Source organism: Acanthochromis polyacanthus, chromosome 10 (assembly GCF_021347895.1).
Source record: "Acanthochromis polyacanthus isolate Apoly-LR-REF ecotype Palm Island chromosome 10, KAUST_Apoly_ChrSc, whole genome shotgun sequence".
Taxonomy (NCBI): Eukaryota; Metazoa; Chordata; class Actinopteri; family Pomacentridae; genus Acanthochromis; species Acanthochromis polyacanthus.
Genome location: NC_067122.1, coordinates 16,881,385 through 16,901,300, shown reverse-complemented (window position 1 = coordinate 16,901,300; position 19,916 = coordinate 16,881,385). Strand labels below are relative to the sequence as shown.

The 19,916-nt window shown below is 40.0% G+C and overlaps 1 protein-coding gene across 3 annotated transcripts; it reads left to right on the top strand.

Annotated features, from left to right (window-relative positions):
• Positions 1-5,761: 5,761 nt before the first annotated feature.
• Positions 5,762-17,948, top strand: si:ch211-276i12.4 (uncharacterized). Of its 3 annotated transcripts, XM_051954878.1 has the most exons (8): positions 5,762-6,310; positions 6,545-8,117; positions 10,211-10,239; positions 10,960-11,088; positions 11,782-11,848; positions 11,937-12,044; positions 15,926-16,540; positions 17,181-17,948. In XM_051954878.1, the coding sequence occupies exons 1-8, from the start codon at positions 6,204-6,206 to the stop codon at positions 17,184-17,186; spliced, it is 2,634 nt and encodes an 877-aa protein (XP_051810838.1). In that variant the 5' UTR covers positions 5,762-6,203; the 3' UTR covers positions 17,187-17,948. The 3 variants fall into 3 exon arrangements, 2 of the variants coding, with proteins under 2 accessions (XP_051810838.1, XP_051810837.1); XM_051954877.1 differs by having other exon boundaries at positions 5,828-6,310; positions 15,926-17,948; XR_007944783.1 differs by lacking the exons at positions 5,762-6,310; positions 6,545-8,117; positions 10,211-10,239; positions 10,960-11,088 and adding an exon at positions 11,550-11,684 and having other exon boundaries at positions 15,926-17,948.
• Positions 17,949-19,916: the final 1,968 nt, after the last annotated feature.

Sequence of the window (19,916 nt, the reverse complement as noted above, 5' to 3'; positions counted from 1 at the left end):
TCAACTTATCTGCCTTCAATTTCCACTTTGAAAAGGATGTCATTCGAGCCCAGGTCACATCCGTGCTCTACAAAGCTCCAAGCTTTAGTCATACCTGAAAAAGCACAAGAAAAGCTCCCCCACACAAGCCCCCAAAAAGAACAAATGCATACCAAAACTGTATTCAATCACAACAAGCTATGCATTTATTATGCAATAAGAAAATCCTTTACAGATAGTTCACTCATTGTATTGTCAATACAAGGCACGGTAACTAATTGCAAAGGAATTGTAATGAAGGCATTTAGCCAAATAATGAATGTTAAGGTAAATGTGAACACATTTAGTGACCTTACGTGATGCTCGATGCGCAAGGAAACTTGTACATACAATGAGTTAGGAGAGTTCCTGATGGTCTCGGGTATTGGAAAGCGCACAGGACACAGCACACTGAAAAATGCAAAGGAAAAAGCCTCTCTTCCCACAATACCCCTCCCCTAATACAATGAAGCACTACAGAACTACTAGACAATTACTAGCAATACAGCAAATACAAGTACAACTGGCTTAGCAAGAACTGTAAGACTATGAACAATTCACAAAAAGATTGAAGCCTTTTTCTCCAAAAGAAGTATTTAAATACCGCAGGCCTGAGCGCGAGGGTTTCCTTCCTGAACTGTAGACATGGACTTTGGACTTTTGATGGGTTGGCCATATTACTTAATCTGAAAAAGTCAAAAATACACAGCCCCTCCCAACCCAACAAAGCATCTTGAAGCCTGTACAGAATTACAATGACATCTAATAAAAAGACTTGTTACCACACTCCCTGGGGATAAGCGCTTCTTGCTACATCGGGAGACTACTTTTGAGGTTGCTATCCTGCGTGGTAAAGTGTCCACTTGAATCCTGTTGGGGGCGCCTCGATGTTTCCTATTCAAGCCATTTGCATTGGGCAAAGTAGAGCTGTGAAGTCTAGGAAGAGACTGATTAACGCCCCACAACCCACCCTCCCATCACCCCAAAATAGTGCATGAAAGCCCATTTACAACAAGTTCCAAATACTGCAAAAACAAATTTGTAAAAATCTGATAGACTTATTGAACAATACCAAATACCTTCCTACATCTCGTTAAACCACAGTGGATGCACATGATCCCGATCCATAGCACTACTGTAAATAAGAGGAGCTCAACTTGTACCGATCGGCTAGCTCAGGGGGGAATCTTTCGATGATCAGCTTAAGGGGGCCAGGCCTGTGAAAAGAAAAACTCCAAACACGTTTTAAATACCCCCCTTCCCCCCCTTAACCCATAAATCTTTAGCGGCTAGGATCAACCACAATTTCAGTACAAGTTACTGTATACTTTACAGCAAAAGGTATTAAATCAATGTACAGGATAGTTACACCCACATGTACATTTCATGCATTCACTCACTGCTTGGGTTAAGAGGTAGCTGTAGGTGATCTGTACCAATGAGATGCAGCTGAAGCACTGAAGAGTTGCTGTATACACATCAACTGGCCGCACAGGACACATCCACTTTCACACTCCAATGCTGAAACCTTCTTTGTGGGAGACCTATCGAACAACAAAGGACTGCCTCTCCCTCCGGCTGGGGGAACTACTCCTGATCGCAGGGGGTAGAGAAGTCCGATAAGAGGTTCCTCTCGCCAGCACACTACCAAGGCACTCATCACAGCAGACACCACCACACTCATGTCAGCGCACAACAGGAGGGGTGACCACGGTACAAAACGCTTGAAACGGTACACGGCTTGCCTGAAAAGAGGAAGAGAAAGCTGTGCGAGAAATTGTGTACTGCAACAGTTGTGTCTAGAAAGTGAATAAAAAGACGAAATGCCTGAGAATGTTACAGAGATACCTCTACCCAACATACAAACCAATGCTCGCTTTACACTTGTGAAGCTAGAAGACTGTGCGCCCTGTCCCACCCTCAGCACTGGCTGGCTTGTTCTGGAACTGCTGCAACTGGTCAGCGCTGGCCACTCTGCTTCTACACTGCCCTGTCCCTCTGGCTCCCTCTGGTGTGGACCCGCCGACAGCTCCTGTTGCTGCTGCTGCTGCTTCCTGCTCTTGGGGACCCCTCTGCTCATCCCTCCACGCCCTCTGGTCCTGTCCTGCCTGGCTCCACTCTGGTCCTCCCACGCCCTCTGGTCCTGTCCTGCCTGGCTCCACTCTGGTCCTCCCCGTGTCCCATGGCCTCGCTCCACGCCGGTCCTGCGATCTTCATCTAATTACTAAGTCCATTCTTCCTGCCAATAACTAAGTCCATTTCTCCCCTCGATTACTCAGTCCATTTCCCCCCCAGAAAAAAAAAAAAAAGAAATCTTCTGTCTTCTCTATGCAATAAAAAAAGGTTGATAAAAAAAATCCAAATAGAATGATCTAAGCCTGTGGTTCCTAGAGTTACAGCTAGATCTCTAGTGATACAAGCTTTGATTTCTTTCAAGCTGCTTTAAAAACTGCAGTTTGCTCCATTATCTTCAGGTAAGGCAAAAACAATTATTTGAAACTTTAAAAGGCCAAACTTGTGATGACCAATAAAGCCATTTGAGTTAAATAAATAAATTAAAAAAACACTCCCCTGCATTAAAAATTTTGCCTAAACAATGGCAGAGACTGAAAAGCCTGAGGCCAGGACCTCATTGACTTTGTACAGTTACAAAAAACGACTGTCTTGATTGCTTCTTTGGTGTTCAAATAAAACCCGTTTTCTAATGTGAAAAGTCACAGCCTGTATTGCTGATTTTATAGCCCGTTCTCCTACTACGACACCCTACAGTCTTTATCACCAGCCATTTAGACATGGTACACCCACTGTAAATTCAAATTTTTCGCATTGATCAGTTTTCTATTTAAATCTGTGCTACTCGGTACCCATAGTGGAGTGACTATCATCTGCTTCGCATCTGTCTGTGAAGCTAGAACCATTCAGACCTTTCTATTCTGAGCCTGCTTTATGACCAAGTCAGTTGACTTGTCTAAAAATGAGTCAGCATTTCACTCATTGGCTAGTAATTTCAAAGTAACCTTGTTACTCGTTATTCTGGTATTAAAGGCTGACTGTAAACCTTCAGAATCGAAACGTGAAAATGCACATATGCGACGGCTCTGTGTAGCTTTGCAGCCGCTAGCCTGGAAAAAAACCTGGCCACGCCCTTGAAATGTACGTCATTACGTTATTCGAATTGACCAATAGCCAACGTTTACACGGTTCTACGTTACCGCTCCCATTTGGGGTAAACAATAGTTAGGATCATTTAAAGTATTACTTAGTAATATATCGTAATAAAAATACATAACTTGATATGTCGGTAGCTACATATGTTAATTCAGTTAAATACGAAGAATGAATAGACGAGCGTTGAAGAACAACGTCAGTCTCTATATTTGGCTCGCTTAGCCTATCGTTAGCTCAATAGCTGTCGACGAAAAATATGTAATGCTAAAGAGCGACTTTCAGTGCGATCTGCCCGGTAAATTGTAGCAATTTAAAACCTCTATAGCAATAAGTTTTGCTTCAAAAAAGATAAAACAAGCTGCCCTCCGTATCCTGTCGTTAAAGCTATTTGCCTTCGAAGCGGGGCCTAATATTCGTTATCGCTGATCAAACGACACTAAATGACGATTTTTTTTCAATTATCATACTATTTAGAGTAAAGAGATGCTATATCATTAGTACTGACCGAGTCTCAAAGTTCAAAAAGAAAGAAAAACAAGATTGGTTTAACCTGCGACGCCCAAAAACGCGACGAAGTCGTATCGCAGCGGTGTGACTTGAGATGGCGTCGCTAACGGTATTTATACTGTTTGGGTGAGTTGGCTGAGGTATTCATCCGACAAGAAAATAGTTCCTCTTGGACTCAAAACTAACGTTGAAAAAAGTTTATTATAGCATTAGAGTCGAATTTAATACACCAATTAATTAACGAATCAGTCTGGTTTCAATACACGAGGCACTATTTAACACGGTATTGACAAAGAAAGATTTTAAATTATGCATTAACACACAAAGTGAGTAATGTGTCATTGTGTCCATATTTACTCACAATTTATTCCTTATCTGGAAATATATGAAGCAAAAATTAGTGATGCAAGCTATAATAAACTTCATATTTTAACCTATTATACAGTGAAAATACAGTCTGTGATATGATTTACAGACTGTATCGTATGATTTTAAGTCAAAACAGCAGACGTCACACCAACGGCTGCGCGCATTGATCATTACTTGTGTGTGACACGGCCCTACAAACCGGATCAAACTAGAATGTGGCTGAGCTGTCGGATCTACTTCCTCTTTACTGCAATGATACGCTTTTCTGATAGAAGAACAATACAAAACAGCCAACTCATCTGCTTTAACTCGGATGGACCATGTTCAATAACGAGTTTTTCTTTTATGATGAGCACCAGCAGTTTTTACAGTGACTATTAAGCAATTTAAGTACAAGCAGTTGGTGCTGGCAACATTTTCTTCATAAAAATTATCATATAGATATGATTACAAGCCTTTAGTCTAGGTCTGAATAACCCATGGGTCTTCAGTGTAAGTGGTAAGTTACTGCTGTATTAGTGCAGACTGAAGATAGTACGTGATGCAGCCAGAAATATCCAGAAACATCTAGTGCCGGAAAGTGTGTTGCTGTGGAAAATTACCAGGACTTAAAGGCCAAAAACGGGGTTACTCGTGTTCACCACCAGAGGGTGCAGTGAAAGTACGTGCTATTTGTCACATCTCTCAGTAATGAAAACTCCATGTTCCATCCTTTGTGTTTTCATCCAGAGAACTGGTGTTCAGCATTGATCACAGTAACACAGACAAGTCTGGGCAACCTCCCTTATGCAACTATGTATCTTGTGGTAGCTCATAGTGATCAGCTGCAGCATGTTGATGGGAGTTGTCCTCTGGATGAGTTTCAGCCCTGCCTAACACCAATGAATTGATCTCTTTCAGTCACTAAACAGGATATAGTCAGTGGCATGCTAAGAAAGAGAGGCATTCATGTGATAATCAAGCCAAACGAAAGGCTGATCAAGCTGATTTACTTTGTAATTAAAGCCAATGAGTAATTCTCTTTCAATTTGCATTCAGTGACTCATAGATTTGGTCCGAATTTGACAGGACAGTGTTATCAGATCAGGAGAAGAGAAAACTGTAATCCTATGTGATGATGTTGCAATATTGATCGGAATAAAGGAGATTTTGTGTACAAGCAGCGTACAAGCCTTTGATTAATAAATGATTTGACTGATAAGGCAAATAATTTACAAATCAGAGTCCTCCTGTACTGATTTGTAATGTTGCCAGCAATAAATAAAGAGGACAGGTACCACAGTAAGTACAGCTTTATAAATTACTAATAGCTAACAAATTTGTAGTGTCCCATCATATCAACCGCCCCTAGTGAATATAATTACGTAGGCCTCAACTGAATGGTTGCAGGAAACCTCTTCAAATCAATGGAGCAATAAAGAACAGTTCAATAGCTTTGATTTATCCTTATGTGTGCTTTTTGTGCATTAATGATATTACTGGTTAAAACAACTCAATCTAAAAAATTGTCACATTAGATTACAGGATATATATGCAAAAGTGAAACATAAAGAAGCACACAAACATATGGGCAAATCCTGTTCTGAAATCAGACCATTACACGAGCACTGTTATAGATCCTGTTCCACATAGCTCGATTCAAATGTCTCCCGTCAGAGGACAAAGGTCTCGCTCTTTTTGCTGGTTCAGTGAGCACCCAGCTGTTACATCAGGCGTGATGCAAAATCAAACCACCATCCAGGGATTCATACATTCCTGTTCACAAGTTGTGAATCTTTTATTCTGCAGAGAGACGCTGAGGGAGACAAACTTATTCATGTAGATAGATGCATGAACAATCCAAGCAGCTGGATGCTTGACTAAGACACTTGTGCTTTTTGTAGCATACTGTGAGCAAATATTTTGAGAGCTGAACTCATTAACTAGATTAGATCTTTTTGTGATCAAAATGCCTGTAAACAGCTCTATGGTGGTCTTTGCGCTTGACTCAACAGACAAGTTATAGCTATACAGAGTAAACAATAGAGCAGCAAAGTAGGGGAAAACAACAGAGTATCAACACGGATTACTATCAGCACCCTTTGTCTAGTCAACCTAACCAGGACGGCATCGACAGCCTGCCACCAGGGAAAAGAGAGGTGATGGAGAAGTTTTTTAAGCCTGTTCACAGCCCTTCTGCATCAGATGAGATCAAACCACGGAAGAACCACCATCACCATCATCACCACCAAGACTCTCAGTCACAAAGGTAGGATATCTTTTTTTAACCTTTCACATTTATATATCATAGGAGACTTCTAGCAAAAAAAAAAAAAAAAACTATTTACAATTTGAAATTTGCAATTGTGCAGATTCTGAAAATGAAAGCATCAGCAGCTTCGGAAAAATATATATACCGATTAAGTTAAGTAAGTGGGTACAATCTCTTTTTTAATACAGTATAGCAGTATGTACACATTCACACACTTTTCCTTTGCTGTAGGTACTCAAAGTTTGATGACACTGAGAGAAACACAGATGACGGCCGAGGGAACCATCGCCATCATCACCACAGTCACTATAACCATGACAGCCCTCACCATGATGGTCACTATCCTCATCAGTTTCACCATAGCGAGGAGGATGAGATCCTTTATGACCACCGCGCTCCTGTAACTTTCTCCAGGGCCTCTTCCACTTCCCTGTCCTCTTCTTCCTCCTCTTCTTCCTCCTGGTACACAGAGTCAAACGATCCCTTCTCTCTTCGTCATGCTGAGCGGCCACAGCACTCCCTCTCCTGCTCCAACATCCCAGATGTACGTATAGGTTTCCAGGAAGATGACAACAGTGAGCCCATTGTTTTTGCGACCATCCACCATGGCAAAAAAAACAGTGTTTGTAGTGAGATACAGGAAAGCTCAAAGCAGAGGGGAAAGCATGGTTTCTCATCTCTTGACCGAGGTCACAGTCGGAGCGATGAAGGCTATCTGCAGGGTAATGATGGAGGAGAACAATCCAGAGCGTCGCAGGTCAACTATGGGTCTTTGTATAAGACAACTAGTTTGAACCGAAGCCTGGCTTTCAGTGAGGAAGACATTCTGTTAGGGGTCTCCAGAGGCCCCAAGAGGGCAGTTTCTTCTAGCCAGCTACCCAGCAAAGGAATCCTCAAGAACAAGGACGGTCAACCAGACATTCGCAAGGCTAAGTCGATGGAGGTGTTGTCTCCGAGAGTTTCCAAAGAGCAAAGTCAGAGTGGGCAGAAGGGCAAAGGGCTGACTCCAGCTGTAATAGAGGAAGCCAGGGCCAAGTTTGTGCAGGGAAAGTTGCAGTTCTCAGCTTTTCTAGATGAGATTACAAAACAGGTAATAAGTCCATCAGATCTCACCATTTTAGGTGTGAGCAAAATTAAGACTACTGGGAAGACATCTGCCCCAGCCCCAACATCTGGTCCAGTCAAGCCTCAGCTCCCACCCAAGAAGCACAGAGAAAGTGCAGGTAGCGAGACGGAGCAACAACGGAAGCATACAAGCAGAAAGGAGAAAGAAGCTTCCAGGAGCTCTGGAAAGCTCTCAGACTGCTCTAATCCTGACAAACTGATCTCATACACAGCCAGGAACCACCATGGTAGCCCCCCACCTCATCACTACCCCAGCTCTTCCAGCCACAACACCCATACAACCAACCGTAAAGATCGGAGACCCTCGCCCGCTGGAGGCTCCGTGTCAGAAGACAGATATGGCAGATGTGGATCTCATCTCACGGATGGAACCAGCACCAGCCCTGAACCTGCTCAACCCAAACAACGGCACCACCGCAAACAGCAGCCCAGCACCTCCTATAACCAACATACTCAGCACTTCCCTCAGTCGGTGCATTCAGGCACTGGGCACCGAGGGCCAAGCATCTCCCCTCCATCCACAGGTCAGGGTGCGGGGCCAGGTGTGGGGTCTGAGTCCTCATCTACAAAATCTGACTCATCCAGGGCCAGAGATACAGCATCCACAGCCACCAGTCACAGTTCAGGGCAGAGTGGTCGACACCAGTCACAGCATGTGGGACACCCTAAACAGCACAGGGTGAGTCCACTTTAACAATGTTTTTGCTCCTTTTCAGGCCTCAGATCATAAAACATGAAATGTCAGGAGCTTAGCTCTCTGTAGCTTTAACATCATCAATCATGTATACAGCTAGGCTATGATTGATATATGCACGCTCTTTATTATACAGTCTATGGTCCTTCTATCACCACTGAAATGTAGTGGCGCAATAGCATAAACTTCACTCACTTTAACTTAAACATGCAAAAAAAAGCAAATTTTCTTTATTTCAAACACCATAAAATGAAACAGAAGAAGCAGAAACCCAGACATCTGTGGTGCTGTAAGGAGGCAGCAGTGGCTACTTTTCATGTTTTTTCTTATTCGTAGTATTTGTGTTCTTATTGTTAAAGTAATGATAAGTAAAAGCTAAATTAAGTGTTATAAAAAATGTATCTGCCATTTTTAACCACAAAAAGTGAGCTCCCCTGAAAGCCATGTCCATATTGCAATTCAAATTCGGAAACCATTTGTATAAAATGTGTTTTAGTTGAAACAGAATCACAATATGTGCACAATAATCTTAATGCAGGTCAGTTTATTTTTTAAAAAAGCAGCTTGTCTTCTGTCATCCAAGGTGATAAGTCTTTGTAGGAGACAAATAAGTCATCAACCAGGTAATATAATTTTAGTGTGTTTCCATTTTAAGGTTAAGTTAATCAGCGTGAACAAAACACTGGAGACCCACACAAATGGTCTTTAAATGTGGCATTTGTGAGTCAAGTTGTGAGATATGTGAAGTGAAAGTAAACCAAAACCAAGAACATCAACACTTCTGCTCTATTGAACATTTTAAACCACTACGACATCTGTATTCTGTGTATCATATCAGTCATGTTTTATCATGGCAGATTGCTGGGAAAAACACTGTGTACTGTAAATGGAGTGAATGATTAACCTCCTGAAGTCATAGTGACTGCTTAGAAAGAGGAAAATGAATGTAGCAAATGTAGTGTTGCTCCTCTCTTGCAGAGGCAGCATAGCTGAGTCACAGGCTGTGTGGGCCGAGTTGAACACTACGCATTGCAAGCTGAGTCATTCTTCAGCAATGCAGCAGAGAACTGTGCTGTGCTTTAAGGGGAAAATCATTTTGAAAGTACCTGACATATCCATTTAGATGGCTCATTGTTTCTTTTCAAGGCTCAGCTCTTTATATTCTATGGACTGACTGCACAGATACAGTAACAACACACATCCACTGAGACAAACACTGACACCAGCTACCAGCACTGTACAAAATGTGAGAGTGAGTCACTTGGATAGTATCATGTCGTTCTTATGTAAGAATCTACTCAGACTTACACTCTTGTGTACTAATAAACACACACAACATTACATAACGTAGCCTTTTTTTTTTTCAAGTATTAGCAGTGTAGAATATGGTTTCACTTTGCTGGGTTTAGTGCACACACACACACACACACACACACACACACACACACACGCACGCGCGTGCATAAACACCAGGGGAAAATCCTGACTATTGATTAATACTAGTAGTATGTGTTTCCTGCACGAGTCTACCAAAACTCAATAGTTTATTCAATTTGTTAGTAATGGAGTGGCGACCCGTCCTGGGTACACGATGTCTGCTGGAGGGCTCCAATGGCTGTTAGACTGAAAAGTAATATAGAAATGAATGGATAGTGTCCTTGCGCCTACTTTTTATTGTTCTTTACATAGCTATTAGTTTACCATGCAACATCAAGCCTTGAATCAGTTCTGAACTTCTAATAGTGCTTTTTTTTCACTGTTTTGGAGCTCATCCAACCCACTGGAATTCAAATGCAACAATGACTGTGAGGGTGAAGTAGGTCTGACTTTCAGTGTGGGTGCTCAGGGAGTTTTCACATTCATAGTGCATTAGTAAAGTATCATCTCTGTATATTAAAGCTAAATGTCATTGTACACAGTCATCATCTAATTTTAAATTCAGTGTGCCAGAGTACAAAACAAGACTGTCCAGATACTTAAAATAATTGAATAACAATTACATTATATCCTAAGTGATGTCATGCTTTATTTATAAGCTCACCCACTTAATTCTCACCCTTGTCCTATTCTTATTCTAGGACATGCTGTGTGATACCAACCATATTCAGTAAGTGTCTATTCTACTGTGCCCGCTTCACATTTGAGTGGAGATTTTCATATGTTTCTCTCTGGTTCATTGTGTTCCCGCTCTGTGCCTCATGATGGGTCATTGGTTATTGATCACACTAATGAGTCTCCTCTGTCCCTCCGCTCCTCTTTAAACAGGAAGAGGTGTCGTTATGGAACTCATTTATATAACCATCTCTGTGTTGTCAGTAATATGCATTTGTAACAGGAGAACTAAAGTGAGGTTATAAAAAATAACACAGAATAGCTTTTACAGCAGCTTTTGAGTTGCTGAGTCTTAGTTGCCATATCAACACTGATCACTGCGTCTCTTCTACATGTGATGCATCATTCACATGTCCAATATTTTAGCTATTTTGACCAATGCGCCTAAAAAAAGGGGAGAAATTTTGAGTGTTTCTTTAAAAAAATAAAAGAAAGCACAGGTGCTGATGTATTGATTGCTAAACTTCTATTGCTTAATAACTAAAAATGCCATATGGTGCCATGCATCTTGTATAGCAGAGATCTTTGTACTTTTGCTCTTTACTGTCAAATGTCTGACTTCATAAATTCTATGTCTTAATTTCAAATCTCCCTGCGTGTTCATCTAAAAGAATAAATGTTTACAAAATATTGGTCTGGATCCAAATGCAATCATTCAGAACAATCCCCAGTAATCTTGCTTTGACTCTGTCTTCCATGGATTCTCTGTGTTCAGGGCGCTGCAGGAGGAGAATGCAGATCTTCACCAGAACCTGCTGCAGACGGTGGTTTGCATCGAGAGCCTGGAGGGGGAGCTGCAGAGGACCAGGGACGAGCTCAGCCATGTCAAGGAGAAATACAAAAGGTTTGGCAATCATACCAGAACAAAACTCAACATGCAAGATGGATTAATGTTGCGTATGCCCTGTGGCTCATGTGCACAGTTAAATACAGAAGACTACATGAAACAAACATCTCTTTCACATGTAGCACAAGGATTCAATACAGAAAAGTGAACATGCCTCTATATACGTGAGAGCTTTCCTATGTTAATCCATGAAATGAATCGATGGCTTTCCATAATAGCTTCTATAGGTTCATTGATCCATGGAACATACTGGATGAACAACATGGGCAATGCATTTAGTGCTGTACATTTCTGTAAGTGTTCTGGTTCTGCAGTGACTTACTTTCTCTGGCTAACAGAGACAGAGGGCCTCAGTGCATCTGTCCTACCCCTTCACACTCCCCGTTTGCTGTCAGGCCTGTATTTATCACCAAACAACTGCTACTGCCCAGCAGGCACATACCAAACATTGTTCAACAGAGCGGAGTGAATGGTCACCTCACACTGGGCTGCAGTTAGGTTGAGTCAGTTGTTGCATATTCAGTAGGAGACTTTGTGGTCGCCACTTGCCTAAGAAACAGCTGCAATTAATCTTCCTTACAAATAACAACATGGTAAAGAGTGCAAAGTGTAGAAATTGTGGGTTTAAATGAACTTTATTTGAAAAATCCTGCAGTTTTTGAGTGACTCTTCTTTTATTTTGTCATATAGCCTTCTGCAGACACACACTGGGACCAAGCAGGCCAATAACCTGCTGGGGGAGCACCTCCATATAGCGGTGAGATAACTGACCAAAGGGTTAACTTATCTTGTACTTCACTCATTGCATTTGCATGCATTTATTGAATGTTTTTGTGTGTATGCAGTCGGAGAGCCTGACCAGTGAAAGAAAGTATCTGCTTAATCGTGTGTCCCAGCTGAGCTCAGAGCTGGAGGACGCCCACAGAACCATCGCAGCCCTGGAGAACATCAATGTGAGCACACTGACATCTACTGGACACCAGAGCACACTTCCACACACAGCAGACACCAGATAGCAAACATTTTTACCTGACTCATACCCTGGTGCAGCATCATGAAAGCATGCCCGTTTATTTTCACTAATTCCTAATATTTAAATACACAAATGTTTTGTAGTATCAATAATGTTAGCTTCCTCTTCTCTCAAGTTGATCCTCATCAAACCATGTCAAGGCGATGAAGTAGTAATCACCATGAAATCATGCTTCGTGCAGCCAGAACTCATAAGTTATTATAAACTTTATTTGCATTGCACCATTTGAGAACCAGATTTATGTGTTGCATTTTAAAATATTATAAAAAATACCTATCTGTACAGGCAGGTTTTTAAAAGCGCATGTGAAATATGTATAATGAGCTCCCCTTTGTTTCAGGCCTGTACTAGGAATTTTTTAACAGCAATTGATTTTCTGACTTGAGTGCTCTAGCTGCAGAACAATGGATTAATAGCTCTGAAAGGAAGATCAGAGCCAGACCATGTACAGATTTGAAGGTAATTGACAGAATCTTAAAGTGAATTCTGCCAGTGCAGGACTGGAGTAATGTGTCCTCCGTGTCACGTGTTTGTAAGTAGTCTTTCCGCTATAAAGTAAACCAACTGTAAAAGGGCAATTACTGTATCATTGAGAGAAGTGAATATCGAGTTGCTTTATTCCAGGTGGAAGAAAATGAGAGTCTGTTTGAGTTGGTTGAGCACTGGTTTGTCTTCTATAATATTTTTTTTATTTGTATTAAAAAAAATTGAACATGTCTCATAGTGTGCTGATAAAAACATGGTATTGATCAAAAACAACTCCCATGTTTTTGGCTGACTGCTTCTCGCTGGTTGTCAGTGGTCCGAGGTAGGCAGAGATATTTTCAGAACCATGATCAGGACCAATAGCCAAGACTTCAGTCTTAACTGGGTTCAGCTGCAAGAAATTGGAAGTCACTTAGTCCTTAATGCAGAGAATCCAGATTATCACATTTTTTGGGACGAAACAAGACCTTCCACTGGGAGTCATCAGTGTAACAGGTTTAGGACACACTGGTGAAATGACAACAGGGGCAACAGATATAAACTGAATAAAATAGGGGGTGCAAGCATGGAGGAATTACTGAATGCACCTGTTGCCTGCAAGTCGTCAGATGTCCCCCAAAGTCACTCCATACTAATGTAACCTAAACATCATCTATTTTTTAGCATACTTTTCCATTTTATACTAGCTGGAAAAACAGAATATGAATGACATCTGCTGCTTTGCAAAACCACTGCCAATTAAATGATGTCATTAAGCTTTTCCGAAGACTTACACACGTGGACAAAATTGTTGGTACCCCTCAGTTAAAGAAGGAAAAACCCACAATTCTCACTGAAATAACTTGAAACTCACAAAAGTAACAATAAATAAAAATTTATTGAAAATTAAATAATCAAAATCAGCCATCACTTTTGAATTGTTGATTAACATAATTATTTAAAAAAACAAACTAATGAAATAGGGCTGGACAAAAATGATGGTACCCATAACTTAATATTTTGTTGTACAACCTTTTGAGGCAATCACTGCAATTAAACGATTTCTGTATTTGTCAATGAGCGTTCTGCAGCTGTCAACAGGTATTTTGGCCCACTCCTCATGAGCAAACAGCTCCAGTTGTCTCAGGTTTGATGGGTGTCTTCTCCAAATGGCATGTTTCAGCTCCTTCCACATATGTTCAATGGGATTCAGATCTGGGCTCATAGAAGGCCACTTTAGAATAGTCCAACGCTTTTCTCTCAGCCATTCTTGGGTGTTTTTGGCTGTGTGTTTTGGATCGTTGTCCTGTTGGAAGACCCATGACCTGCGACTGAGACCAAGCTTTCTGACACTAGGCAGCACATTTCTCTCCAGAATGCCTTGATAGTCTTCAGATTTCATCGTACCTTGCACACTTTCAAGACACCCTGTGCCAGATGCAGCAAAGCAGCCCCAAAACATTACTGAGCCTCCTCCATGTTTCACCGTAGGGACAGTGTTCTTTTCTTCGTATGCTTGGTTTTTGAGTCTATGAACATAGAGTTGATGTGCCTTACCAAAAAGCTCCAGTTTGGTCTCATCTGTCCAAAGGACATTCTCCCAGAAGCTTTGTGGCTTGTCAACATGCATTTTTGCAAATTCCAGTCTGGCTTTTTTATGAGTTTTTTTCAGCAGTGGTGTCCTCCTTGGTCGTCTCCCATGAAGTCCACTTTGGCTCAAACAACGACGAATGGTGCGATCTGACACTGATGTACCTTGGCCTTGGAGTTCACCTTTAATTTCTTTGGAGGTTGCTCTGGGCTCTTTGGATACAATTCCAACGATCCGTCTCTTCAATTTGTCATCAATTTTCCTCTTGCGGCCACGTCCAGGGAGGTTGGCTACTGTCCCGTGGGTCTTGAACTTCTGAATAATATGAGCCACTGTTGTCACAGGAACTTCAAGCTGTTTAGAGATGGTCTTATAGCCTTTACCTTTAAGATGTTTGTCTATAATTTTTTTTCGGATGTCCTGGGACAATTCTCTCCTTCGCTTTCTCTTGTCCATGTTCAGTGTGGTACACACCTTTTCACCAAACAGCAGGGTGACTACTTGTCTCCCTTTAAATAGGCAGACTGACTGATTATGAGTTTGGAAACACCTGTGATGTCAATTAAATGACACACCTGAGTTAATCATGTCACTCTGGTCAAATAGTTTTCAATCTTTTATAGAGGTACCATCATTTTTGTCCAGGCCTGTTTCATTAGTTTGTTTTTTTAAATAATTATGTTAATCAACAATTCAAAAGTAATGGCTGTTTTTGATTATTTCATTTTCAATAAATTTTTATTTATTGTTACTTTTGTGAGTTTCAAGTGATTTCAGTGAGAATTGTGGGTTTTTCCTTCTTTAACTGAGGGGTACCAACAATTTTGTCCACGTGTGTAACACTTTCTTGGCGTTGTTTCACATCCACTTTCAAATTTGTTTAATTTTATTTCTGTGTATGAGCAGCTCCTCCATTTCTTTGCATTCTGTGTGATTCATTATGTGAGGGAAAATAAGTATAATTTAGAATGCATGTTGTTTGATTTTTGCATGCTTTAATGTCCCTTTTCAAGATAAATGCACATCACACTCAAAAATTGTTTAGGACAACCATGCTGGAACATACTTAGAAACTCTGTTTAAAGTAGCTTATATTTCTCATTTAGAAGCAGAAAAGCTCAGCAAAAGAACAGATGTCCTTTATTAGACATTACAATGTAATGTGTCATTACACATTATATTATTTTCATTATTTTTAATTGGAATATCTTCATACTAATATCTGATTTATTTTTTACAATTTGTTATTTTTTTTAGGTGTAAAATGTCTATTTAAGACCTTGTAAGCTCATATTAACAATCGCCAAGTAATACAAATAAATAAAAAGCATTTAAATAGAAGATGTGTTCAATTTGTATAATATGCTGTATTTACAACTGCAAAGGCCATCGTCATTGTAAATCTTCTGTAGCTGGAAGTTTTAAAAATTTGTTGTTTCAAGTTGAATTATGGTTCTTACCCTAAAGCATTACTTCATATATTATTAGCAAAACGTTGCTTTAAACATGCAGAATATCATGAAACAATCATCTATGCAAGACAACCTTTCCATCCGACTGATATTACATTGAAACAGTGTTGCAACAGAGATTTCACTCCACCACTAAAATGGCACTGTAGGCTGAGCAGATAGCTCGAAACAAAGTTAATCAAAGAAAATTTACTATAGAAGATCTTTAGGAATGTAGAGAATTCTGTTTATTCCATTTTAAGTGTGTGTTTGTGTTTGGTTTGCCTTCTTCAGGTACCATGCTTGATAAAGGATTTACTAGAGAAGCACTTTGACTCAGCTGAGGCCGTACAGAAGTTTCTAACGACTCCTGCTCCAGCCAGCCTGTTCGCCTCCGTCCCACAAACAGAAAACCAATCACATCCTCCGAAAGCGGAGGGAGCAGCACATGATTGGTTGACGAAATCAGAAGCAAGTCCAGAGAGGATGACAGCATTCATGCCATTTAAGCAGGACGTCCCACCGACAGGAAATGAAGTCAGTCTCTCGGGCCAGGATGAGTCGAGCCACAGCCCCCCTTTCTCTGTGGCTGACATCAGCACTGCTATCTATAAGAAAATGGCAGCCAGTTATGCTGCCAGACCACAACCCGTCTACCCAAAAGGCCAGCAGCAGCAGCTTTCCACTGTTGGCACTAACCATGCTGACACCTCTCCAGACCTCCGGCGGGCCCGTGTGGGTGTTGATAACTGGGATGGGAAGGGAGGTTTAAAGGTAATGCTTTTGGAGCAGGACGCTGAGGATGTCAATTCCATGTCCGCTCAGCAAATCCTGGATGATTTCCTGCAGCAGCTGCAGGCTCACAAGGAGGCTGGTGGAGGGAAGAAGCCACAGAGTGGGCAGGAGTGGGTGAGTGGAGTGGAACAAACAGGCGAAATAGCTGACTGAAAATGTCATCATCAAAGGTCGTGGCAGGATGAATGTATATTCTCGTCGTATTGAGTTTAAATATGTATTTATTGATGTTTTATGTGAAAATCTGTCATATGCGAGCACTACTTTTCCAAAATGCTGTCTGCTTGTAGATTATGTACTTTAATCCATGGAGTGGAAAGGAGCTCATAATGTTGAAGGATGAAAAATGCAAAAAGAAAAAGAAAAACAAAACCTGCAGCAGCTGCATCAATAAAATGAAAAACAAAGTGTATTTACAAAATGTTTAAAAAATGATTATTCTATTATAGTATTTTTTTGAAGTATACTTTAAAAATGTACCCCTGCTTAAGCGATATTTAAAAAAACATACTGTGTCTTTTATAACCTGTGCCCATTTTTCTGGTAATGTTCTCCAAAATTAACAGAGAGCACACTGATCATATACAATGTTATCGTTGACACAGATCCCAGTGTAGAGAAGTTAAATGAAAAGCCCATGTCCATGTCCTTATCTATGGTAATAGACATTATTGTTATCCCTGAGAAAATGTGAAAATTTACCTGTTAACAAGTGCAACAAACCATCAGAATTTTCAACAGCTTTTCATTTCAGTTGTAAGGAACGGCTACGGTGGACCTGAAGACACATTAGTTAGATGAAAGACAAGGTTTTCAAAAGTTGTTGAAATCAAGAACGTTTGCTAATTGTGTACTTAAGGATGAAAAGAAGCGACAAAGACTGAGATGGTGAACAGAGAAATGAAGCTTACGACCTTTTGGAATCCACTTATCTCTTCAAACAAGTCTTTCAGACATACTTCAACTGCCGCTTGTTGTGCCGGCATTGTCAACTGAAAACATTTTTATTTCTACTTTTATTCACTTAATTTAAACAGGCACAATTACCTCTTCCTTTTTATGCAAAAATATGTCAATATTTGTATATTTGTGAATAATAATTCTTAAACTTAACGGAGAACAGAACAGAATAAATAAAACTGTCATAAAACAAATGCATTTTTAAATGATTTACTGGAAAATATAATTTAGATTTTACTGTGCATGTGGAGATTTGTGTAAATAATAGTTATTGATTTTGTGTTTGTGTGTATATGATACATGAAATAGCTGGCCTTTCCTTTTTGAGAGAATATGATGTCTGGTGTAGATATTGTAGGCTCAGATAACTGCACTTCAGATGCAAAGTTGTGATTGTGTACAGGTATTGTGAAGATGTAGATTAGATAAAGTACAGCAGCAGCTTCTTACTGTAATTTTTATCTTGATCGCTCCAATGTCTCTCTGCATCTTGTCGACATGAAAACTTCTGATCTGTGTCATTACAGCTATTCTACCAATAAAGATAATCATATTAAATCAGTACAGTGTCTCAGATTACATATATGTTCACCTTTAATCATCTTCTGCTTTCTTTCTTCTTGTCTGGAATTACGAAGTGTTGTGCAGTAAACCACAAAAGTATTGCCATTCTCAAGGCTTGGTGGGGAATTGTTGAACTACAGTGCCTTTAAACAGTATTCACACCCCTGGAAGTTTTCCCCTTTTTTAATTTATTTTATTTTTTTGCTTTTCAACATTGAACCATGGCCAATTAATTTTGGCTTTAATTAAAAAAAAATCAAAAATTACTGTTTTGCATCAAAGTGAAGGCATATTTTTATACATTTTTTGTATATGTCAAAAATAAAACAGAGAATAGATGGTTGCATAAGTATTCACTGCTTTAAAGTGTCTCAGTTCAATACAGATGCAGCCAAATAGTGCTAGAAATCACACAGTTAGTGAAATGGAGATCCTCTGAATGCAGTAAATGTGTCTCAAGTGATTGTAGTATGAGGACACCTGTATCTGGAAGGTCCAGTCACTGGTGAATCAACACTCATAGCTATAAATACACCACAAAGACAAAAAAACAAACACTTCAAGTTACCTTGTGAAAATGGTATCTAAAAGCATAAGTCGGGATGAATACAAGAACATTTCCAAGTAGCTAAAATTCCCCTTGAGCGCAATTAAAACCATCATTAAGGAATGGAAAGAATATGGCACATGCCTAAATCTCGGTGTTCTCAACAACTCAGTGACTGTGCAAGAAGGAGACGAGCAAGGAAGGCCACCAAGACACCTATGACTCTGAAGAAGAACAAGCTTCAGCAGGTGAGAGAGATGGTGCACAAAGCAACTGTTCGCTGTTCCTCATCAGTCAAAACATTATAGGAGAATGACAAAGAGAAAGCTGTTATTAAAAAGAGATCAAACAACCTTCTCACAGGTGACTTCATATTCTTCATGTATTCAACTTCTGATGAACTCGAGTCAAGAATTATTATGAACTTTTTAAGATTTAGTTTAACTTTACCAATTCTGTCCAGAGGAGTGGTCAAAGATAAAACCAGAAGCTTGTAGACAGCTACCAAACGTGCCTAATTGAGGTGAGCATGGACAAGAGACGTTTAACCATATATTAGCATTGCTGTATGTATATATTTAACTCAGTAGATTTTGTCATATTTCCAGAAGACAATATTAAATCTATAAAACAACCAAAATGCATTATTGGTTTTTTTTGTAAGAATGACACATAGGTTTCAATGATCCCAAAGCAGAAGATTCATAATTATAGAAGTCACTGAAAACTCCATACTGCCATGATATACATGGTCTTTACAAATGTATGTAACTACCGTTCATGGCTGTATATGCAATTTTACTGGACATTTTTAAATACTTAACATTACTTGTAAAAATATTTTTTTATTTTGACATTACAGATTTTTATTTTTTATTATTGTAAATTCTCAATAAAGCTAAATTAAACCGATGGAAGTTTGAAAAAGTCATAGGGGAGTGGCTGTGTTTTTAGGTACTGTATCTGACCAACATTGCTGTCTTGGCAGCTACAGGGTGAAACAGGTTTGCTTATTATGTGAACATGAGCAAACACCTCCATCAGTGGAACTGTGATTAATGGACAATATTGGTAAAGTAGGAATTTATCTTTGCATGAGACTGGCTTCAACCAAACTATAGCTCTGATTCAAGCTGTCATAAATACTTTTAATAACATTTTAATCCTATTGATGCAGCCACACCAACCTCCCTCTATGTTGCACTGCACCGATAATCCCCTACAAGTGTAACTCTTGTCTTACTTTCACTTTGCCTACGAACTGGCCTCTGACACACCTTCCTCAACAAAGTCCCTGAGAACATTGTGGAAACAATATTCACTTAATTTCAGCCAGTAAATTAGTCAGTGGATATGTCGCCTGCCTTCATCTGATCATCACCCGTAATTTAGACAGAGTTCTGACCTTTTCTCTCATTT

Excerpts from the sequence above, each read along its gene's own strand:
- si:ch211-276i12.4 (XM_051954877.1), top strand. The coding sequence starts at position 6,204 with ATGGAGAAGTTTTTTAAGCCTGTTCACAGCCCTTCTGCATCAGATGAG. Across the intron at positions 10,240-10,959 it reads TGTGATACCAACCATATTCA|GGCGCTGCAGGAGGAGAATG; the intron begins GTAAGTGTCTAT and ends CTCTGTGTTCAG. Across the intron at positions 11,849-11,936 it reads GGGAGCACCTCCATATAGCG|TCGGAGAGCCTGACCAGTGA; the intron begins GTGAGATAACTG and ends GTGTGTATGCAG.